This window comes from Rhinolophus hipposideros (genome assembly GCF_964194185.1).
Source record: "Rhinolophus hipposideros genome assembly, chromosome: 5".
NCBI classification, from domain to species: domain Eukaryota; kingdom Metazoa; phylum Chordata; class Mammalia; order Chiroptera; family Rhinolophidae; genus Rhinolophus; species Rhinolophus hipposideros.
Genome location: NC_138051.1, coordinates 77,150,240 through 77,172,424, shown reverse-complemented (window position 1 = coordinate 77,172,424; position 22,185 = coordinate 77,150,240). Strand labels below are relative to the sequence as shown.

Below are 22,185 nucleotides of genomic sequence, written 5' to 3'. Positions count from 1 at the left end.
ACATCTGAGCTGCTGATGAGATTCTCTTGCTGATTTGCTCAGAGGACCTAAGACCAAAGTTACAGCTCTCAAGTCCACCAAGTCTAAATCCATGTTGCTACGGGGATAGAAATGAACCATGTTTGCCTCTGGGGGAGAGGAACAAAATGGACTGGAGAGGGGTATGAGGGAACTTTCTAGGGTGATGAGATATAGGTTACCCCGGTGCATATACTTGTCAAATTCATTGAATCACAAATTTCTGATCTGTTCGTTTTGCCATACGTAATTACACCTCAAAAGGAAAAAAGAAAAGATGAGAAAAAATTCCTAGCTATCACATTTTGCTTTGAAATGTCCCACTCTTCACTCTTTTTTAATTGCTGTTCCAGCAACTTAGCCTTTTAGCTAAATTCAGAGCTTCCCCTCTGGTATACAAGAAACCTAGATTCCTCTGTTACGGTGGTTCGCTGAAAATAAGACCTAGCCGGACCATCAGCTCTAATGCGTCTTTTGGAGCAAAAATTAATGTAAGACCCGGTATTATGTTATGTTTTATATTCTTTATATTATACATTATATTATGTTATGTTATGTTATATTATATTATATTGTATTATATTGTATTATATTATAGATCCTGTCTTACAGTAAAATAAGACCGGGTCTTATATTAATTTTTGCTCCAAAAGGCACATTAGAGCTATGGTCTGGGTAGGTCTTAATTTCGGAGAAACACAGTAGGAGAACTAGAATTCGCAACACAACTCATTCGGAACACTATTTCTAGTCTCCACTGATCCAAACTGATCTCCTTCTTGTGGCACACAGGCATTTTTCATCCTTGCTAATGAAAAGTGGTGCTTTGTTGAACAGAGCTCACCCAGTAATGTCAGCAGACAAGAAGTGGGAGGCCCCAGAGATGAGCTGTCCTCCCAAGAAGACTGAAGGTCACCTAGGAGTAGATGATGCTCAAGTTCATAAATGATGAGTATGTGTGGAATCACAGTCCTGGGGGACCTTGCTGAGGAGAGCAGTCAGGAACCTAAGAGCCAGGTGGAAAGGTAAGGGCCCTGACGGGGGTTTAGCAGTAAGTGGAGAAGCCAAGGGCCTGCCTGCCTAACTTCCTTGGGTGACACCCCTGGAGGTTGTGCCCATGATGCCCCTTCTCCACGGAGCAATCCAAAAAGAATGACTTCAAAAGGGAGGATAAGGAATTCCATGGCCTCTCCTTTCTTGATGATGTTTAAAACTGGGGAAGAGGATGCCATTTGCTTGGGAATAGTTTAGCGGTCTGGGCAACTCTGGCTGAAGATGGTAGGAAAATCCATACCGCATATGGAATAGTTTCAGAAAAGCTTTTCAACTCTATCTCTTATCACCCTTTGTTGAACTTTGTGAGGCAAGGTGGGGCAGATGAAATGGGGAAATCAGGTTATGGGACAAGCCCAAGATTACACACAGCTAATCCACAGCAGAGCCAGGCTGGAGCAGCATGGGAAACAGGCAAGGCTGCTTCTGGCATTCTCACCCTTCTGTAGTGGGGGGCTGGAGCCCGGTGGCAAGATCCATTCCTGTGTTACTCCCAGGTCCTGGCCAAGCTTTCTGATCTCTCTCAGGAGCTGAAGGGCATTGTATTTGGTTTTAAGATATTCTCTTTATTTGACTTTTTAAAAATAAGATACCACACACAGAAAATAACACCCCCAAAAATCAAGAGATAGGTGAAAATTGAATTAATAAAAAAAGGTTCACTGGCTGAAGAATTAATACTATACATTCGCATACATTTAAGCTTGTTAAAAAATAAGGAATAGGGTCAAAATAAAAATAATGGATTCTTTTGCAACAGCTCACCATCTGATACACAGTGGTATAAACAACTAGGTTTTGTCACATAAGTGGTGGGTGTATGGAATCTGCCAGCCACGCCTCTGAAAGCCATTCCCACAAAATGTCACTGGAACCGTAAGCAGGTTCAGATACTTTACTCTAGACTGTACTGGCAACTATCAGTGCTTTTTGTTTTATTTTAAAAAATTATAATTTAGAAAAGGTGAGTTGCCGGCTCTCCTATCTGAACTAAATGTAAAAGGACCAGCCTGTCCCCTGATCTCCCAGAGACTTTCTCTTTGAATTTCCTATTCCTGCCCAATGGGGTGGTATCAATAACTCATGTATCCTCCCTTCTCAAGTGCCCTTCTCTTCAACTCCAGACCTTGATGGTGGCAGGGTGGGGATGGTCCTATTACCAAGGACACAGGTCAGCTGCCAAGGACAGTTACTAACCGTCCCCATTGATTGAACATGGAGCAGTATTGTGTTCCAGCACCAGACATTTGACAGACCCTGTGCTGATGTCCATACCACCCTTGCCAGTTAGGTATTACTTCACCCCACACTGGACAGATGAGGAGACAGGCCAAATAGACCTCAAGCCACTTGCCTGAGAGCATTCAGCTAGTCAGTGGCAGAGCTGAGTGGGTTGGTCTTTATGCTCCATACACCTTCTACGTTATACGTGACCATCACTCTCAAGGAAAGAGGCAGATGGAAACGCTCAGGGACTAAGAACTCCACGTCCACTCACACCCGGAGACCTCTCTGGGCAGAACAGGGTGATTTTCTCAACCTCAGTGAGAAAGAAGCTTCCGTTCTTGGGCACGCCTGAGACCCTCTTAGGCACTCTGCTCTGCCTGAGGTGCTTTTCCTCATTGTATTTGGGACTCCTGAGATAGAGAAGGTGCCACCTTCTGGCTGGCAAGCCTGGCAAAGCAAGACTTTAGCTATTGCACTGAGCTTGGTGCACACGGCTTTGAAGTGGTGGCTGCTGGACAGACCAGGTGAAGCTACCACTTCTGTTTGTGACCCTGTGTTATCAGTGCTGGCTCCTCTGGGAGCCCCACAGCAACTGTCCTAGAGAGGAGAGATACAAGTGTGATGTTTACCTTTCTAAGGAGGGGCAGGCAGAGCTGCCTTACTCCAATGAGAACCAAGTACTTAATGCAGGGTGTCCCTGGCATCTCTGACTTCTGCCTCCCTTGATGCTCACCACTTAGAGGGCTCTTTGCAAAGGACAGCCTCTGCCTGTTAGTTTTGGTGGGTGGTGGGAGGCTGTCCTTCATGGTCTCCAGCAGGGCAACCTTTGGACAAATCTGGAACCAGGCAGGCATGCCAGGAGTGACAAGGGCTCGGCACCTGTGTCCGACGCTGGTGGCACAATGCCCAGGCACAGACACCCCAGTCTCCTTTCCAGGTTGTGCATTCCCACTTTCCTGTTGCTTTTTCTCCGGGTGCAGGAGAAATGCCCCCCTTTTACTACCGGTTCTTTCTGATGCCCTGCCTCTAGTTCTGACTGAACAATGCCGATGTTCTTTCTACAGCCAGCTTGCAGGAAGTCCTTGGTGGACTCAGGAGTGGAGTGGAGGCAGGCATTCTGCTCGGAAGGCCCCTCAGTAGCGTGCCTTCTGGTAGCCTGTGCAATGCCTGTCTCTTCCTCTCCTCCTCCCCAAATGCACTTTGGCACCTCAACTCTGGTTCACTCCACATTAGGCAGAGGCCAAAAGACTCAAGGAAACAGGGACATGGCTGTGTTGCTATTGGTAACAACTTGATCCTACCTTTTTTCCAGCTAGGAAGTTCAAGTGACCCCTGACTATCGCTGGAGGGGAGAGTGCTGCTGAAGTTCAGTGGAGGAGACAGCAGGAGGAGTCACTTGCTTGGCACTATGTGATTCTCCCGAGGACTCTAAGTCCACCCTCCTAAGGGCACTTCTCATCTCCTGCAAATATGTTCACCCAAAGCATGTCCATCGGTCGGGGTCCTTGGTGAAGCCAGCTGCCAAGGCAGAGCACTGGAGGCACAAGGCAGAGCCATGCTCTCTACCCCCCCACCGCCCGGAAGCACAATTCTGTGAATGTCCTTGTCCCTTTGGATACCTATGCAAAGAGTGCTGGCTCGTTCCTCTTTCCTCCCTACCGCCAGGAATGCAGTTCAGCAGGCATCTATCAGTCATGTAGTTCTAACCTGAAAAAGTGCAGCAGGGGACAGGTCAGGCAGCATTTTTCAAGAGATCTCTGGATAGAAACTTGGGTCAATGGAATTCCAGGCCACAGAGAACCTTCTTACTTCCCTACAGATGCTTTTCACATGTTGCTGTGATGCTTTTCGTCCCTCTGGGGCAGTGGATGGGTGACTGCCCAGCCTTCTCCTCTATGGCGGGGCAGGCAGAGCTGCCTTACTCCAATGAGAACCAACTATATAGAATGAGAGATCACCAAGTTTCCCACAGGACTTGGCCTGGCCACGGAAGAAGGACTGTGGAATCTGTATCTGGGAGACGAAGCCTAAGGATGCTACTGTTGGATTTAAAAGCATCTTCGAAGATGGTGGGCATTTCTGTCCTCTCTGCTAGGGGTCCAGGAGAAGCGAGTTTTAGGATCAACACCTAAAGACATTATTTGTACTTTGCCTCTGGGACAACAGACTCATCTCAGTGTCATTTCTGGACCCCTCAGCTCCTTGTTTCTTAGGAAGAAAATACTATGAATGCAAAAAATGGGCAGGAAAAACGGGGACACCAAAAATGGGTGCCACTGACCATGGAATGAGGGTGTGAGAACAGGAGTGGTGGGCAGGGACGACGCCACGGACAAACAGATCATTTCTTCTGGATTTGGAAGCACCTTCTGTGCAGAAGGATCCCAAAGAAGGTTAGAGAGTGCGGACGCCGGAGTCACTCACCCACTGCTGGAAGGAAGCCACCTCGGGGGTGAAATGCAGCGGCCATTCTGACTCTGCGCCAGCAGCACTAGGCAATTGTGTTTTTAGGAAGGGAAGCGAAGAATAACTTATCCAGCTGAAACCATGAAGACCTGAGGCTTTAGGGGAGCCCCTACCCAGACACGCACACAGCTGCAGTGGGCATGCAATCCATGGGCAGACGACATGCAGGTCTGCAGCTTGTTACACACGTGCCATACACTGAACACGGAGGCATCTCTCAGGCAGGCAGCACATGTACTGTGTGTACAGCTGTGCACACGTTCATGTGCACGTTTATGCCACAGGCACGTACGTAAGCATCTCATGCAAGGTGCATAAGCAAACACGTGATTGGCTGTAGAGCTCTAACATCAGGCTCCAAAGATGCCAATCTTGGACCAACACTGCAAATCTTAATTTACCTTAAGATACATATACAAAACCTGAATTCTCCCCAGGAAAAAGCCATTCATATCAGTGGAAATGACCTCTCCACTTCTGTTTCTGTCAGTATTGCAAGCAGTAGGAGTATGCCCCCCAGGGCTCTGGTTTACTGGGATTTCAAAGCATCCCCTGCCACCTGTCCCTGACTCCTCTAACAACCCCACCTGGTAGTACGCGGTTAAAAAAGAGACGCCTTTGTGGATCCGGCAGATGGAGCAACTGGGCGTGGTGAGGCTGTATTGCTCAAGGTAGCTCCAGGCAGGCAGACAACTGAAAGGAGAGGGTTACTGGGAATGAGGCTTCTGCTGGGCCGAGTGCTACATCTGGAGGATTGGATTTCATGGTCCTGTTATGGGGAGAACTATTCCTGATCTGAGTCTGGAGGCAGGAGGCGTCTTAGGGTCCTGCACCTCCGTAGGAGGCAAATGCTAGATCCTGACATTGTATGCAACATTTTCCTGACAGCTATGAGCCCCACAGCTCCCACGACTTCCCAGGAAGTGCTTAGGGACCCTGGGAAATTGACCACAGGGCAGAAGCTGGCCTGCTGGACACCAGAGTCCCTCCATTCCCAGGGAAAGCAGAGAAATCAGCTCTCTGGGTCGACTTTAAAAATAAGCCAATAATAACAGCTACCACTTATTGAGCAGCTCATTGAGCTGGTCACTGTAATAAATAAATGTGCTTTGCACACATTGTCATACACTATGAAATACCCACCTCCCTGTCTCAATTGCAAAATAAGTAGAATGAGACCCACCTCACAGAATATTATTGGAAATTAAATAAGGTAATAAGAGCTAAGCATGGGCTGCAGATAACATCACAATAATAAAACAACAATACAAAGAGCTAGGCTTGAGCACATACACTACAAACACTGTGCTAAGCACCTTGTGTATTTTTTCACACATAATCATTTATTCTTATCTCTCTTTTACAGATGAGGAAACTGAGTTACCTAGGTTAAGTGGTATAGCGGGAGTAGAGTCAAAGTCCCTCACAGGCCAAACTCAGCATGACTCAGACACCCATAGTTTAACATGGAGTGCCCCTGAAAATGGCAGCCACTGCTGTCATGCCCTCATTTAGTGCCAACAACCACTCCACGCACTAGGCTTCATTACACCCATCGGGCAAGTGAGCAACTTGCCAGGGTCTCATTCCAATAGCAGGTGGAGAAATAGAATTCAACTGGGGCTGTCTGTCTCTAATTCAGCCTACTTCTCTACATTCTAGTGGGGAAAGACACATTGTTCTCAGTGGGCAAAGCTTTAGCAGGGATGAGAATGCAGTTGGGGGAAATGTTGCTGCCAGGTTTTCGACAACTTTTACCCTGAGTGGTTGGTAGTGCTCAGTCATACCTCATGTGGCTAGCTACTGACAGAATAAGGAGAGTCTGGATGGCTCAGGACAGGCAGACATGAGGAATTGGAGCCTCTCAAAATGCACTATGGCCTGTGCGAGATGCACCTCGCTGTACATTATCTGTGTGGTCCTGGGAGTATAGAAAGAAAGGGCACCATGTCACCAAACCTGAGTGAAGCTGCTGAAGGGCAGGTCGGGGGCTCTGGTGGCCACCACCCTACCCGCACATCTTCCTATTGATTCTTGTAAGGTCCCTAGAAACAATTCATGAAAGCTACGACTGAGAGCTTGCAAGTGATGGGCTCTGCAGCTGTGTCATTACCAAGGAAACCACCATCAAGCTTATGGATGCTGGACAGTGATCACTCAGAGATGCTAATGGTTCACTCCTTTATATATTTAGAATTACGGATGCCCGGGAACCTTTCAGTATCATCCAAGAGAGAGAACCCATCCAAATTTCCTCACTGGTTTTGCTGCAGATTACAAGGTTGGGTTGAATTTTTCATTGGCTGCTCCATCTCCACTTCCCAACTTAATGTGCTATGATGGAAAGGCCAGGCCCTTGATCCCTGCTTGACTTTTTCCATCCTAGTCTGTCTTTTTCCATTAGGCGTGGGGGTTCAGATGCACCATGCTCTTGGTGCAAATGAGAAAGGCCAGGGGGCAGGGTGGAAAATGGTTCTCCAACACCTGTGAAAAAGTATGGGTGTACCCTGGATCCCCATTCCTTTCTTCTCTACCTCTTATATCCAGACACCAATTATGTCTGACTGAGTTTTAAAGGACAGTCTGAGAGAATATGGTTACAATCTTTAGCTTTAAAAAATGCCTGATTAAAACTTTGCTGACTTTACCGGGATCGCCATGTTTAATGAGAGGCCTCAAACAATTTGAAAGCAAAAGATGAGAAGAGGAAAAAAGCCATAAGCTATAATCACCATAATTATACAATTCCGTGATGAGTTGAAAGCAGCAGTAGTGAAGCCCAAGAGAGGGGAGAGAGTACCATTTGCACCCAGGTTGGTCCTCAGGACAGCTGGAAAGAATGTGACATGAGAGCCCTTCCCTTCCTGAGTTGGGTTGAAGATGAGTCCTCTAGGCAGAGCCCAGGAGGAGGCGGCCAAGGAGGGTAGTTCCTCCTTGGTCTAAGGCCTATGGGGGCATGTTCTGCTCCTAGACAGGCTGAGACGTTTTTGGTGCCAGCTGGCCCACCTGAGATCTGCAACTGACGTTATCATTTTTTCTGCTTTTAACACAACACCTTTTCTGGGTGGGAATGATGGCAAGCCAAGCTTTCTCCAATGCAGAGCCAGGGTGCCCCACATACATGCCCACCCCAGCTGTGTTCAGTTCTATTGCACTACAGCTGCTCAGCCTCCCTGTGCCAACAGGCTCCTAGGTCCTCTGCTCACTCACCTCCCTTTACACATTCAGAGAGAGAGCCCTGTTGCCCAGAGCTCAGCTGCAGCAGCAGGATTGGCTTTGAACAGAACAAAACAAAAAACCCAAAAGGCGACGATGACGTGCAAAGGGCAGTAATTCCACTCCTGACAGTTTCCCTTGCTTTGACTGTCATCATCTGGCTTTTTTCCCCTCAAGGCAGAGTCTAATCTGACTCTTGGATTCCTCTCCTCAGTCCCAGCAAACTCCCTCCATAGGATCCATTCTCATTTCCCATGGCGTATTTATAAACCACAGAATAAAATGCCATAGGATCCATTTAACAAATATTTAATGTATCAGAGGATTTCAGCTGGAAGAGATGATGAAATCCAATCAGAAAACTCCTTTACAATGTCCTTGGCCATTCAGCTTCTGCGGGTTTCCAGGGAGCTCACTATCTCTTGAGGTGACATATGCTACTGTTGCTACTGTCGGAATATGCTTCAGTAGAGTGACCCTCCCTATGTCTTTTCCCCATTCGTTGAGCTTTGTCTGGAAAAATCGAGAAATGTCCACTCACTCTGGACTGCTGGGGTGGCTACGCACTCCCAACTCTGTCTACCATCCCATCCGCTGGGGAGCCATCAAATATCCAAGGGTCTTTCTCTCATTGGCCTTTGGGCAACATCACTAAACTGAAAATCCCACTGCTATGAGCTCTTCTCAGCTCCCTGCAGTGTCCCATTTAGCATTCTGCTTCATAGCAATGTCTTACAGATTGTTCTTTCATATGGATTGGTATCTTGTCTTCCTTCCAGAATGCCATGCTTCCCAAACTCAATTTCAACCAAAGATACTCATTTGCTGCTTTAAAAAAGGGAAGACTCTGAGGTGTTTTTGTTTTCTTTTTTTTTTTTTTTTTTTTTCACCAGGAGCTCATTTTGGGGGAAACGCCATGGCGGTCTTATTTCTCAGCCTTCGAAGTCCTTAGACCTTTGAGCTGTCTGACGTCTAACTCTCCAGTTTGGACACAGGCAGAGTTGGGTCTCTTCACCCTGACCTTGACTTTGGTAGCTTTGTCTCCTTCCTAGGTTCCTTCTGTTCCAAAGTCTGACTAATGAACAGTTGGAGGTTTCTCTCTCCTGCCCCTTGGATGGCGCTGCTGCTTCTCTGACAGGACTGAGGGGGATTCTGCCCTTTGCAGAAGTGGGCGTCCTGTCCCCTGAGTGGTTTGCACTTCCCGCTGTCCATCCTGCTGAGGGCTCCACAGCCACCTTCACTCTCTGTCTCCTCACTGGACAGATGGGAGCCCATGGCTTTCCTGTGTGGCTGCCTGGGGACAGGTGCCAGCAGTCTGACTGGACAAGTGACAAGGAACAGGCTGAAATCCCACAACGCCATCAGCCACTTCTAAAGTGAGAGCTCCTTCTAGAAGGACGTCTTGCCTCAGTGGGGGTTGGGGAGTGGGAGGAAGGCTCTGCTATGGCAAAGGGCTGCAGGTCACCTCCCGAAATAGATTCCTGCCTGGCGCACACACACACACAGTTTGCCTCCAGCCTGCCTTGCGGAGACTGGCAGGGGATGAGATTTGGATCTGAATCAGTGGCTGTAAACACACAGCTGTGCCTTTCTGCCTCAGAGGACTTTGATTTTCTCTTGACTGCTTGGCACATTGGGGTCTGGGGAAGGCAGCAGAGGGCCTGGGTGGGGGGAGAGGAAGGGCCGGTGAGAGGAGGCAGGGAGAAGCTCTGCAGAGCCATGCTCGCCCTATGTGTCCCCACATGTGGGAGGCTGAGTCACTGCTGCTTTTTTTTTCTCTGAGTGGCACTCCATGGGGAGGGTGTTTTTAGCTGCTTTTGGTTGACAGGTTGAACCACAAGCTGCAACAACTGGGGAGGGGGTGTAATCCTCCTTCCAAAAGAGTGGCAGGGTCTAGGGCTGAGTTTCTCAAAAATGAAAACCTCTGACCATCCCAAGTTTTGGGAAGACCCACCATCCCCACCATCGAGAATACTTCATCACTTAGTCTTCCCCGTATCCCAATAGCCAAACTGATTCTGTTGTCTTACATTTTATAGATTTTTTAAATAAAAAATAGATATTTTCATTTTTCAGCTACAAAATTATAACATTAAATATGCTTTTGCAAACTTCACCTGGAGCCAAGACAGTGCGAGAAGGATAGAGATCAGAGGAGACCTAATCTACCACTGACTGTAACCAGGATTATTACACAGACTCTCTACCGTCGTCTTGCCCAGCTCTAAGAGAGGACAGTGGCAAACTGGCCCAGAATTCTTCAGGGGACCAGAAAGTCTGGTGGCAAGTGAGCGGCAGAGTGATGCTGAGGCCCCCAAAGGCTCACATTTCATTCCTTCCCCTGCCCCACAATGCCCTGGGATGTGGCAGCACCCAAAGTGGAGCCCACTCTTCTGCCCAGCTGACCTCACCCCCACCTCCCAATGCACACCAGGCTGGGTGGCCAACCCAGAAAGACAGGGGCTGCAGAACTGGCAAAGTTGCCCTCCAGGTGTGAGAGGGGAACCTGAGCAATGGAGGGAGCAAGCCTGTGGCTTAGACAGCCTGTGGCACCCTTAGTTCTGGCACTTTATCCTCAAATCCTTGTGGAAGGATTTTAAATACAAACCCAACCCAGTTCTATCCATGGCTTATTTCCTGGCATCAAAGGCTGGCAGTTACTTTCCTGGGCAGGAAAGCATCTCCTGTCTCTTTCTGAGGGATGATTAAAACAGCTCAGAAATCTCAGGACAGAGAGAAGCACAGGCCTGTAGACACTACCAGCTGAAACAATCCATAGAGATGATGTAGTCCAAGCCATTAAACAAGGAGAAAACCAGCACTCAGAGAGGGCTAGTGAGTGCCTCCAGTCACACAGCTAGTAAGCCGAGGCTGGAAGCAGGAGCCATTCAAATGGGGGCTGCTGAGGAGCTTCACAGAATCCCAGAAGTCCTTGCTATCCCAAACAGGCAGATTTCCATGCTTTCACTTCCAAATAATGTTATGGAAGTCCATCTCCCTCTCCAGGCAGACCAGGGTTTCACTACCACTAGCTCTCAGGGCTCTGAGATGGGAGAGGCTGGCAGTCTAGTCTGTGACCCAGTAGTCCCAAAGGAGCATAAGGACTATTTGCAATCAGCACCAACCCTGTGTAAAGATTTTTAGCCAATTGTCCCTTGCTGGAGGTCTAAAAGCATTTTTTCAACTGAAGTCAAAACCCTCTGGGGGTTCTGCTGGGTCTAGGTATTTAAGAACTCATCCCATTAGCATGCATGGCTGAGGGGGAGGGGAGACAACCTCCTCCAGGAAGGAGCTGCTCATGCCAGGTTTGCTGAGTGTCCTGGTTATCTGCCCTCAGCCTCGCCTGCCAGGAGCCTCAGCAGTCACTTCCGGTTCAGCATCTGGGAGTTTCTTCCTGCAGCGTTGCCTGGAAGGGGGCAGGGGAGTGGGTGAGCTGCTGACGTTTTAGCTCTCATTAGCTTTCGGCTGGGGAGGGAGGAATAGGAGAGGGTGGGTGACAGCTGGCTCCCAGAGCTTCCTGGTCTCCATGTGACTTTCCTGCTGCATTCCTTGGCAGGCAAAACAGAAACGCCTGTGGCAGAGATGCCACTCGGCACATATCAGGGCCCCCTCAACCCTGGGCCCTTGCTGTCTTAATTCTAAGGAGCACCTCAACAAAGCTCAGCTGTGATGTTCTCTTAGGAGGGGAATGAACACCCCTGGCCCTTGTTCTGATCCTCATCTCGGCTCCCCTTTGTGGCCTCCTGTGCTTGCGTAGGCACCAGCAACTCCGTTTTCCGTTTTTGGAGCCCACGGCTACAGCTGATGGGGCTCTCAAGAGGACAATGGAGGATTCAACTCAGCTCCCCGGCGACGGTGTGCAGCAAGCCTAATTGCCAGCATCAGGTGGGGCTGCCATTTCTCCTAATATGAGTGCCACCACTCAGTGGAACTGTACACAGGAGCAGGGGACTTTCTATAGCGTCTCCTTCCTAGGCTAGAGTTTTCACTGGATGACTTTGGCCACCATCCTAAAAGGGACAATCTAATTGCTGCTGTTGAGCCTTGGCTAAAGGTCCTCTGCTTCCTCTTGCCCTCCTCCCATTCATCCCCTTGGTCCTGTATGCCAGAGTCAGCCCCTGGAGAGGCCTCCCCACTTTTGCTAGACCCTGAAGGAATGAGTGCGTCTAAGAGAGAGACTGGGAGCATGAGCCCTGTAGCTCTCTAGCTACTCTCATACCCTCATCTGTCATCCACAAAACCGGGAGGATGGTGGGGAATGGCAAGCTGGTCGGCACTGAGCAGTAGGAAGCGGTCTTTAGTTTGGAACCCTCCTCCTCCCCCAGTTAGTAACGCCTACGACTTCCCACCAAAGAACCTGAAGAAGAGATGGCAGGTGATGTAAAGGCAACCCACAATGATCCACCAGATGTTTCCTACTATGGCTTTCCTGGTTTACAGCCACCCTGAAAGGAAGCTTCCCAGGGGGCAGGACTAGGGAGAGATAGGCTCCATTCATTTGACCTGAGGCCACGTCTGCCCCCGCCACCCTTGAGAAGCTTCTATATGTTACAGCTCTTCCTGAGACTGACGCCCCTCAGACCAGGGCCACTGTGTACACTGGTGTGAGTCATTCACTGCACCTGGAAAGCTGAGGGTCAAGGAGCTGAAATCCAGCCTGTGCTTTGCTTGGCCAGCTGCGCATCTGGGGAGCTGGGCCCATCAGAGGGAGTCCTGTTTTCTGTTTTGAATAAAGGTGTAATATGGGCTAGTTGCACTGTGCCATGGACTTTCAGTTATGTTTGGTTCTCAACCTAGGCCTTCCCTGTCAAATAAGCAGGGGGCTTCATGCAGTCTTGGTGGCTCCAATCCGTCCAAGTATCCAATGCTTGACACAGCATATCTCTAGACATTTTCTTTGTACGTTCAAGTTCTGGGTGACTCAGGATGAAAATTCCATTGGAAGGAGAAGCTCACACAGGACGGCCTCTCATGGGGCGTTGCAAGGCCTAGCAGCTTCCCTGAACTGCACTACACTATTCCCCGGGAATCTCATGTAAAAGGGGGCATGACATACCTGAGACTTGGAAAGAACCATCTGCCTTCTCAAAATGTTTCTCCTTTACCAAGAAAGAAAGGACACAGGCATGGGAGAAACTCTGGATTCAGATTCGGTCTTGATAAGAAGCTAGCTGACTGAGCTAACCAACCACCAGATCCACGTTTCTTGCCACCAATTAGTTCTACGTGGCAGTTTGCCTCACATCCTTGATCCATGAGCTGCCCAGCTTCACTCCTCCATTTTTCCATTATTAGCCCCATGACATAGATGGCCTTTTCACACATACTTCCCAGCACCATGAGAACACTATTGAACTAGCTCTTCGTTGAGCTTTATAGTTAACAGTTTGTAGCAGATGAAATATTCATGTAGACTTTCTTTTACAGAAATCAAGCACTTTATGTATATTACATCTAGAAGATGGCTATCAAATTATAAGACATATTGGTTGGTTGGCTAATTCATTTGATTAGAACCCTGGGCTGTTGAGACCAAGTTTTTGGGTTTCAGCCTCAAATCACGCTGAGAGTTTCCATTGTTCTACAACCATGGGCCATTCCCTCAAACGTAGCCACTTCTTGGGCGGATGTGGTGTTATTCCAAGAGCACAGGAACATGGATGGGTCAGTGCAAATGCATCTCCACTGCCACCACAGGAACTAAAAGATCAGAATGCACCAGTTTTCAAAAAGAATAGCAGGGAGTTTAGGGTGTGTGTGTGTGTGTGTGTGTTTTTTTAAAGTTTGGGCCTTTTATCACATAGATGCCAAAAATCTCAGGAGCCTGGGAAATTTTTCTCCTTCAGCTGGCCCTGAAAACATCTCTGGAAGTGCTCCCATATGCACATTTCAGATGCTGGGAAGGTGTCTGGTGCTTTTTGGTTCCAAACACTATTAACAATCTTTGGAGAACCACTGAACCAACACCACTTCTGGGATGAAGGGACATCAATAAATACTCTTTACAAAGCTTTGTTGAGATCATTTTTGCCTTTCCTGATACCCACACCTCATGAAGCAGCTTGGAGATGTGTGGATGTCTCTTCTGAATACCAGTCTTCCTCTCTTACACCCTCAGCCCACGTGGTCCACCCGAAGGGCTTCCATGGGGCTACGAGAGTTCTGCTTTCTGAGTTTATACCAACAGTCCAAGCTCCCTCACAGTACACTCTGGGCTTGTCAACAAAATCCCTGAACATCTTCCACCTATTGCATCGAGGCCTCAAAAGGGACAGAGAGGAATGGGCTTCCTTCACTCGCTATCGGGCCATCATGGGTGGAGGGCCTCCCATAGGCCTTGCCTATGACTAGGGTTTTCAGGCGGGAATTCCCGCCAGTTCTCAGAATTTTTTTTTTCAATTTCCCTTTCCTGAATCCTGAGATATAAACTGTTTTCTCTTCTTCATGATGAATCGTTTCCACAAAGTAACGGCAGATACTACCAACCACCTGGGTTCAAGGAGCCGATTTTCCCAATTTCCCGACCAACTTTTCTTGGAATTCAGGAATGGGAAAGCCAAAAAAATTCCTGAGAATGGGTGGGAATTCCCACCTGGCAACCCTACCTGTGACAGCCTGTGGAAACTTCTTGGTGTGCGAAGCCATGTGGCCATGGCAAACCAGCCATGAAGACGGACAGGGGACCAGCAGGTCTTGTATTCTGCAAGTTCTGACTTCTCATGAGGAAAAACCAGAAGAGGGAAAACCAGAGAAGAGAAGGGATGAGCACCCATATTTTAATTGCCACCTACTAGGGCTACTGTGATGTTTACATCTAGCAAATTCAAAATAATGTTTAAATTCAATTAAAATGCATCTAGCTACGACAGGTAAATAATTGAGTTGCTTTCAACCCAGAATTGGTAGATTTTTATGTTCAAAGGATGAAATAAAGACACTAATCACACAGTAGTAAAGTTTTACAAGGATTTCCCTCCTCAACAGAGAGGGGAATAAGGCAAGTCAACATCAGTGGGTTTCCAGCGTTTTGGAAGAGAAGTGTGGCCAGTTCCATTTGTGGGATGCCCTACTCTGCCATGTTGGTTCCCTGTGGTTTGATGTTCACAGTGCTGGCTGGGTCCCGTGAACTCATCAGCTTGTTTTTGACAGTAAGTGAATGAGTGGGATTACTTGTTGTTCACATCTTTCAGAGGGTCTGTGCTGTTCTATCGACCACAGTACAGAACCTCCTCCGTGCACCATGGGGAAGACCTACTTCTGTAGTACCCTCACCTGTTACCACGGGGTCTCCTGTGTGCCTCTGTGCTGGGCTCTTCCCCATCTAAGCTGGCTGTGCAGGGGGTAAGGCCACTTCCTACAAGGACAGTGAACCTCTAGCCCATCTTTACTCCCTCTGTCAGAAGGAAAGCCTGGGCAGCTTGTCAAGGCCCTGCCCCTGTGTACACAGAGACAGTGCAGGGCCTTGCTTCTCCCCCTGCCGCATGGCTACTGCCCGCTTGTCCCCGTCACACTACGTAAATGAGGCTGATGAGGGGCAGTAAAGGATGAACTCATGCAGAGGCCACTAACACACACCAGCTGGACCACGTCGCCAGGACCCATGCAGCACGGCCACCTCTTGCACACACAAAAGCCGCCTACATCGCAGCATTAGCTCACGACCCGCTCCCGCATGGCTGCCCGAGTTCACAGAAGGAAATTTGGATTTTTTTTTTTTTTTTAGATGAGCTACGGTTCTGAGCCAATTTATTTCATAGTACAGTTCGATGGATGGCCTTCTCCCTGGGCTGCTGCAGAAGATGCACAAACCGTGCAGCCCGGAGGGGGGCGGGGTCCTTCTTCCTCAGAGCCCTGAACAGAAGGTCAAATGCGAGGCCCTGAGGCTGGGCAGTCGTGTGTGCACCTTCTGCAGAGGGAGCTGCTTGGTCTTTTGCAAATCCATCCCTATAAGTGAAGCTGCAGACACTTGCAAAAGAAAATGGGTGTGTCGAGAGGGAAAGCACTGGACTCCCTCCCACCCCAGAGGAAATGACAACCAAAAAAGAACTGAGAAAAGAAAAACAAAAGAAACGTGAGGGAAGAAAACCAGCTGAACTTACCACACTGCGAGTGAACTTTTCTAAGGAAGTTCTACGACCTTGCTCACTTTCTGGCTTTAGGGGGGGAAAAAAAGGTAGGGAATAAAATACAGAAAGAAAAAAAATCTTCAGCTTATACGTGGTTTCCAAACAGCACAGCGGCAGCGTATAAACAAAAACAAAAGCAAAACAGGGCGAAAAAACGGGAAAAGAGAAGCAGCCAGCGCTGTATGCGAGAGCCAGTGGGAGAGACAGAAAACAGAAGCCCACAGGAAATGGTGTGGCCTCCTTGGAGCAGTGAGCAGAGAAGGGTGTGTGTTTCTCCAGGGGATGGTAATTGAACTTTAGGGCTCAGAGTAGGAGCCGCTGCAGTCTGTGTGGCCCACGCTCAGCAGTGGGAGCTGCCTGCTCACTGCACAGACGGGCCCGCTTTGTGCAGGAGTCCCTGGTGATTGTGTCCCTGCGGCCACAGGCAGCCATCTGGGAGTCCCAAGGGCCGGCACAGAACAGACTAGCTCTGAGGGCCCACAGGGTGTGTGTGGGATGCTGATGAGACGTCAGAAAGTGGCTGGGGGTCTGGGTTAGGACTTTCTCGAGATTTTCCTCCGCAGAAGCATCTAGAAAGTTTGCTCACTTCAGCGACTCCCTCATGGCCCCAAAAATGGCTCTCATTCTGTGTCCTTAGAGTAAGGAGAGTCTACCCATGTCCTTTGCAAAGGGTCTTAGGCTTCAGAAGGAGTGTTCTGGAAAGAAAATGTTCTCTCAGTACACAGGCAGGTGACCCTTTCCAAGGTTTACTCACGGCAGTCTGCAGGAGGCTCAGGAACCTTTCTGGAGAACTGTTTGCTGAGGGCCTACACCCCAATCCCCATGGACAATAGGAGGCAAAGCCCTCGAACTCTACCCAGGACCCCTCTCTCCCTACTACCAGAGGAAGAGAGAGTGTGGTGTGCACCTGACACTCTCCTCAAGCTTCCTGCTTGTTTGAGGGGCTTGGGAAGAGAATGACACTCCAAATACCTGCTAGTTTATCCTAGAGCCCTGTTCCAGGGCCAGGAGCCCAAGACTGGGAAATTTGGAGAGAACACACATTCGTGTAGACACACACACACGCACACACACACACACAAAAAGGAAATTAGGAAGCTGAAGAAGCAGCCAGGTTTCCGTGGGTCTGCAGGATGTGCTAGAAGCAGAGGGGGCAGGCAAAAGGCGGCCATCTGTCCGTGTGGACAGGTCACAAAGGACTCCCTTGGCAGTCATGCCCCCTTTCCCTCAGCTAGCTGCCCAAAGACAGCTAGGACACTGCAGAAAGAAAGCACAACATAAACCACAAAGCACTGCAGAGCCAGGCTGGTCGTTCTCCTTGCACAAGGATCCACATTTGGCCCTGGGTACCATACCGAGTCCCCACTCTGGGGGCAGCAGAACTCAGCCTCAACACAATGGGTAGCCAGCTGGCATACATTTGGCTCAAAGCAGGCTGGTCCCAGGCCCTGCAGCTAGCATTCTGTGCCTATCATTCCTGTGCTCTGGCTACTGAGTTGATGCTCAAAGAAGGTAGCCATTGGTCTGACTCATTTGGGTTCCTCTGCCTTGCACAGGTTCTCTGAGCTGCCCTGGAAAATCACTATCACTGGTACTTAATTGTCTTGGGGGAGTCACCAAAACCCAGCTCACTTGTCCCTTGAGAACTTGGTACATTGAAGTGACTAAACCTTATCTTTGGGAATATTAGTGTAGAAGGTGAATCAGGGATGAAGGATCAGAAGGTTGTGTCTCCAGACACATCGGGGGCCTTTCTCAGCAGAAAAGGAAGGCCGACTCATATTCCCTTTCTTAGCAGGACGGTGTGACTCTCACATACCTTTTATGGCCTGGCCATTTCTATTACATTCTAAACCCATCCTTGAAATCAGAAGATACTCTAGGACTACCTGAAAGTGCCGAGTTACAAATCCAGTCCACATCTGGAGACTCTCAGGGAGAAATGGAAGAAAAAGTAGGTTGTATCACTGTTTATGGAAACAATTAACCCCTGGATATTGAAAGGGTGTTGGCATTTGCAAGAGCTTTCTGCCTTAAGGATGTCCCTTAATTTGAGGGCTAGGAGGATAATTGCAATGAATTTCATTTGCAGCATTTCACAGGAAGGCCGAGCATCTCCTCCTCACTCAAATGACCTCCTTTGAGAAGGTGTCCTCTTATGGGAAGATCTGCAGGCACAGGAACGTCAGCCCTGCTCCTGAGCTGGGCTGCGTTTTCCCTTTGTGCTCAAACCCACAAGGAGACTGAACAGCCTCGGGCTTCTTCTGGGTGTATAGACAGGTTCAGATTGTTTAGGCTGCTAGAGCCTAAGAATTTCCCCAAACTGTAACCAGTTCAGGGTCTTGAGCCACAAGAAATAAGAAACACTTACTTTGCTCTTTTCCCAAGCTTTGGACTGGAGATACCATAAGTCTCGGTAAACTTTCTTTAAAAAAATGGGCAGCAGAGACCTTTGTGGGGGTATCAGGCCCCCCCCCCCACTCAGAACCCCTCCACCTACATCCTCCTGCAAGGAAGCTGGCAAGAGGCTTCACATTTTCCATCACAGTAGTGCCACCTGATGGAAGGGGTGCAGGCACCCAAGAAAGCTGGGTTTCTGACAATCTGGGCATTCCACAAGTCCTTTACTCTTTCTCAGACTGTGAGGGATGTCCTCAGGGCTACGTAAGGGCAGGAGGGCAGGATATAAATGCTCTTCTAGACCCTGCACTTATATGGTACCAACCAGATACGCAGACCTGCACATGAGGCGGACAGTACAGCCAGAAAGAAGGACTGTGTGATTGAGAGAGGCAGCCTGACGGAGAGCTGCTGGATGGGTAACCACAGGATGAGGGCCGGGGTGGGAGGCTGAGGGAAGGAGAAAGGAGGCAGACGTACATGTTTCTAAGTGGCATGGCACGGAAGTCATGGAACTGGGTGCAAGGAGAGACACACTTAACCACACAGGGGCCTCAGATCAGAGCTGAAAAGTGCACAGGGTTTGCAGGCATCCTGGAATTGTGAGCCATCTCTCCTGCCTCCCCTTTCCCAGACCCCAGACCCTGCCCAGCTCTTCCTTCCCTCCTCCCAGAAACCCAGCTGAGTTTATCCCTGCTCCCGTCACCCCTTACCATCTGCATGTTGAGGGTCTGTGGGCCCCAAAATCCAGACACCAAGGGCTGCAGGGAACCATGACTTAATTCCAAGTGGAGGAAGAAGAAGGAGCTAGGTAGGATGCAGTCACTTCTTGGTTAAACGGAAACACAAACACCATGGGGCGGGTTGGAGAGAGATGGGGATGTCAGGAGGGAACAACCCCAGGAATGACTTCAGGTGCCAGATCGCCTCCTTGAGAGGGCCACCCCAATGTTTGCCTCATACTCATCTCTGGGCTGGACAGGGAGAGACATTCTGTGGGAAGGGGCCTGGACTTGGCAATGAGGGGCTCTCTCTGGTTTCCTGAGGAATTCAGTGGTGTCTCCACCAGCCCTGTACTTCTGGGCTGAGCCACTGTGGCCTTAGTATTTGGTCACACTCCCCATTGTGGGCAGCACACACAGATGGAGATAATGCACACATGGAGAGAGGCTGCTACACCCTTGACCTTGGGAGCAGACTGGGGTGACAATCCTAATTGTCTTCAATTGGAGTGGGAGCAGATAGAGAAGGGAAAGAATAGAAAGCAAATAAAACCCAAGGGATGATATTCTCATTTCACACCAGCAGCAAGCAGCAGGCAAGGGTCAACAGTGCTAAGAGGCATGCCTGCCCTTCCCAAAGGTACCTTCTTCTTGGCCAGCAGCAAGTCCTGGTAAGCATTTGACCGGAGGAAGCGGGCATAGCTGTCACTCTTCATCAACTTGTAGATGTGCTCCTGGGGAAGGAAGAAGGCAGAAGACATAGAAAAGAACTGTCAGCCAATGCTACAGTTAGGGTGGGAATCACCACTGGACCAGCCACCATTTTAGGGAAGAAACAAACGAACTCAGGTATGCGTGTGTGTACCTAGAAAAACGTGCAACAGGTTTTTCTTTATCCCCCACCCCCACTCAGAAGTACTTATTTTCTCTCTTAGAATAAAAGATCTTTGAGGATCGTGTCCCATCAGACCTTGATGCCATGCTAGGAAGCAGTGTTGCTTAATAATTAAAACCACAGGCAAAGCAATAAGAAGGGACAAACTACTGATGCGCCCAACCACTGGGATGAATCTCAAGGGAATTAGATGAGTGAAGAAGCCCCAGAAGGTGACGTACTGTATGAGTCCATCGATACAACATTCTTGAAGTGACAAATTATAGAAATAGACAACAGATCAGTGGTCGCCAGAGGTTAGGGATAAGAGAGGGGAGGGGAGGAAGGTGTGGTTAAAAAGACAACGGGAAGGATTGTTGTGGTAATGGAATAGCTCTGTATCGTGACACATCATACACACGTGATACAGTTGTGTGGAACTAAACACACACACATACATACAAGTACAAGTGGGACATGTGATACACTCAGTGGATGCAGCAATGGCAATACCTCAGCTATGAAGTTGTACTATGTAGTTTTGCAGATGTTCCCGTTAGGGGAAACTGCATAAATGACATCTCTCTGTATTATTTCTTACAACTGCACGTGAATCTAGAAGTAGCTCAAAACAAAAAAGTTTAATTAAAAAAACTCCACAGGCAACAAAACAGCTGGGTCAGTTGTACATGTCGGGGCCATCATCTCATCCTGGGGGGGTGTCCTTGGAACCAGATCATGGGGTATGTGGGCAAATATGCCAGGCCTGAGGCTTACACCTGGGAGGGCAGATGCTGTGACATGGTGCCCTCTCTTCTCCTGGGCTCCTAGAGCATTTACATTCTGGCCTTGGCAACCAATTTCACCCTTGACTTCCAGCTAATTCCTAGAGCCTGCTGGTCCCTTCCTCACAGATCCATCCTCACTAAGGGCGGGGAAAGCATGGTTCATTAAGAGAGGGAGCTTGTCGATTGAAAAAGGGTTAATTATCAGTTGAAATGGAATGTAGCTCAGCTGCACAGGAAAGCCTGACTATCCCAAGAGAGGACTCGTGAGGAGGGAGGGTGGGATTGTTAGGCAGAGGCTGGCCTGGTAAGGAAGCTTCTTCCCTGATGTACACTCATTGTTCAAACCATGAAGTTGGACAAGAGCCCCAGGGACTGTGGGAATGGAGAGCTGGTCAGTGAGGAGACGGTGCTCAGCTGAGAGGCTGGACTGGTCATTAAGGACCTCTTCCTCAGGTACTCTTCCCAGGGGAGTCAAGGGGAGCCACATTTTAGAGATACCTGACCAGACTGCTGGTACATCCCAGAGGAAGCTGGAACAATGGCAAAGACTTGCTAAGACCCTCTCTTTACCCAGCACAAAAGAAAGTGAAAACAGGGGCAGCCGGATGGCTCAGTTGGTTAGAGCACAAGCTTTTAACAACAAGGTTGCCGGTTCAATTCCCACATAGGATGGTGGGCTGTGACTCCTGCAACTAAAGATTGAAAATGGTGATTGAAAATGGCGACTGGACTTGGAGCTGAGCTGTGCCCTCCACAGCTAGATTGAAGGACAACAACTTGGAGCTGACGGGCTCTGGAGAAGCACACAGTTCCCCAGTATTCCCCAATTAAAAAAAAAAGAGAGAAAAAGAAAGTGGAAGCAGAAAGCAAGAAGCACCTTGGCCACATGGGATCCCTCTCCACAACTTCAGTTGGACCACAGTTGGACCTGTTTGGGCATCAGCTTCCTTCTTCCTCAGATGGCCCCATATTTACAAAAGTAGGGTGCAGTGGGCCCACTGCAAGGAACCAAGTGAAATCAGTGGCTTGGATCTGAGCCTACTTTGATAGCCCAGATGTCTTCTGATTTAATACATTTAGCGAGAACATGCCTCACTGAGTGTTTCTGTGCAAATTTCAGACAAAAATCCAGCCCACTCTAGCTTCAGTTCCTTTAAATTCCTTGAGGAAACAATATGTTCTCATCTCTTATGTATGCATAGCATCTAGCAAGGTCAAATGTTAGTGGGATTGCCATTGGTTTTTAGTTCACTGAAATGCTTGTCTGAATTTAACGTTGAGCAAGTTTGCAGGCA

General features: G+C 48.8%; 1 protein-coding gene across 10 annotated transcripts in view; it reads right to left on the bottom strand.

Moving 5' to 3' along the window:
- The window catches only part of RGS6 (regulator of G protein signaling 6), a 464,887-nt gene that overhangs the window by 8,061 nt on the left and 434,641 nt on the right, over positions 1-22,185 (bottom strand). For 2 of the 10 annotated variants that reach the window (XM_081050404.1, XM_081050403.1), the window contains 3 exons: positions 19,873-19,962; positions 16,080-16,133; positions 4,723-4,789 (listed from right to left, as the gene is read on the bottom strand). In XM_081050404.1, coding sequence (XP_080906530.1) covers positions 4,723-4,789; positions 16,080-16,133; positions 19,873-19,962 — 211 coding nt within the window. Of the gene's footprint in view, positions 1-4,722; positions 4,790-5,288; positions 5,458-14,870; positions 16,134-19,872; positions 19,963-22,185 lie in introns of those variants that run through there. The other 8 variants (XM_081050410.1, XM_081050406.1, XM_081050402.1 and 5 more) reach the window with 6 other exon arrangements.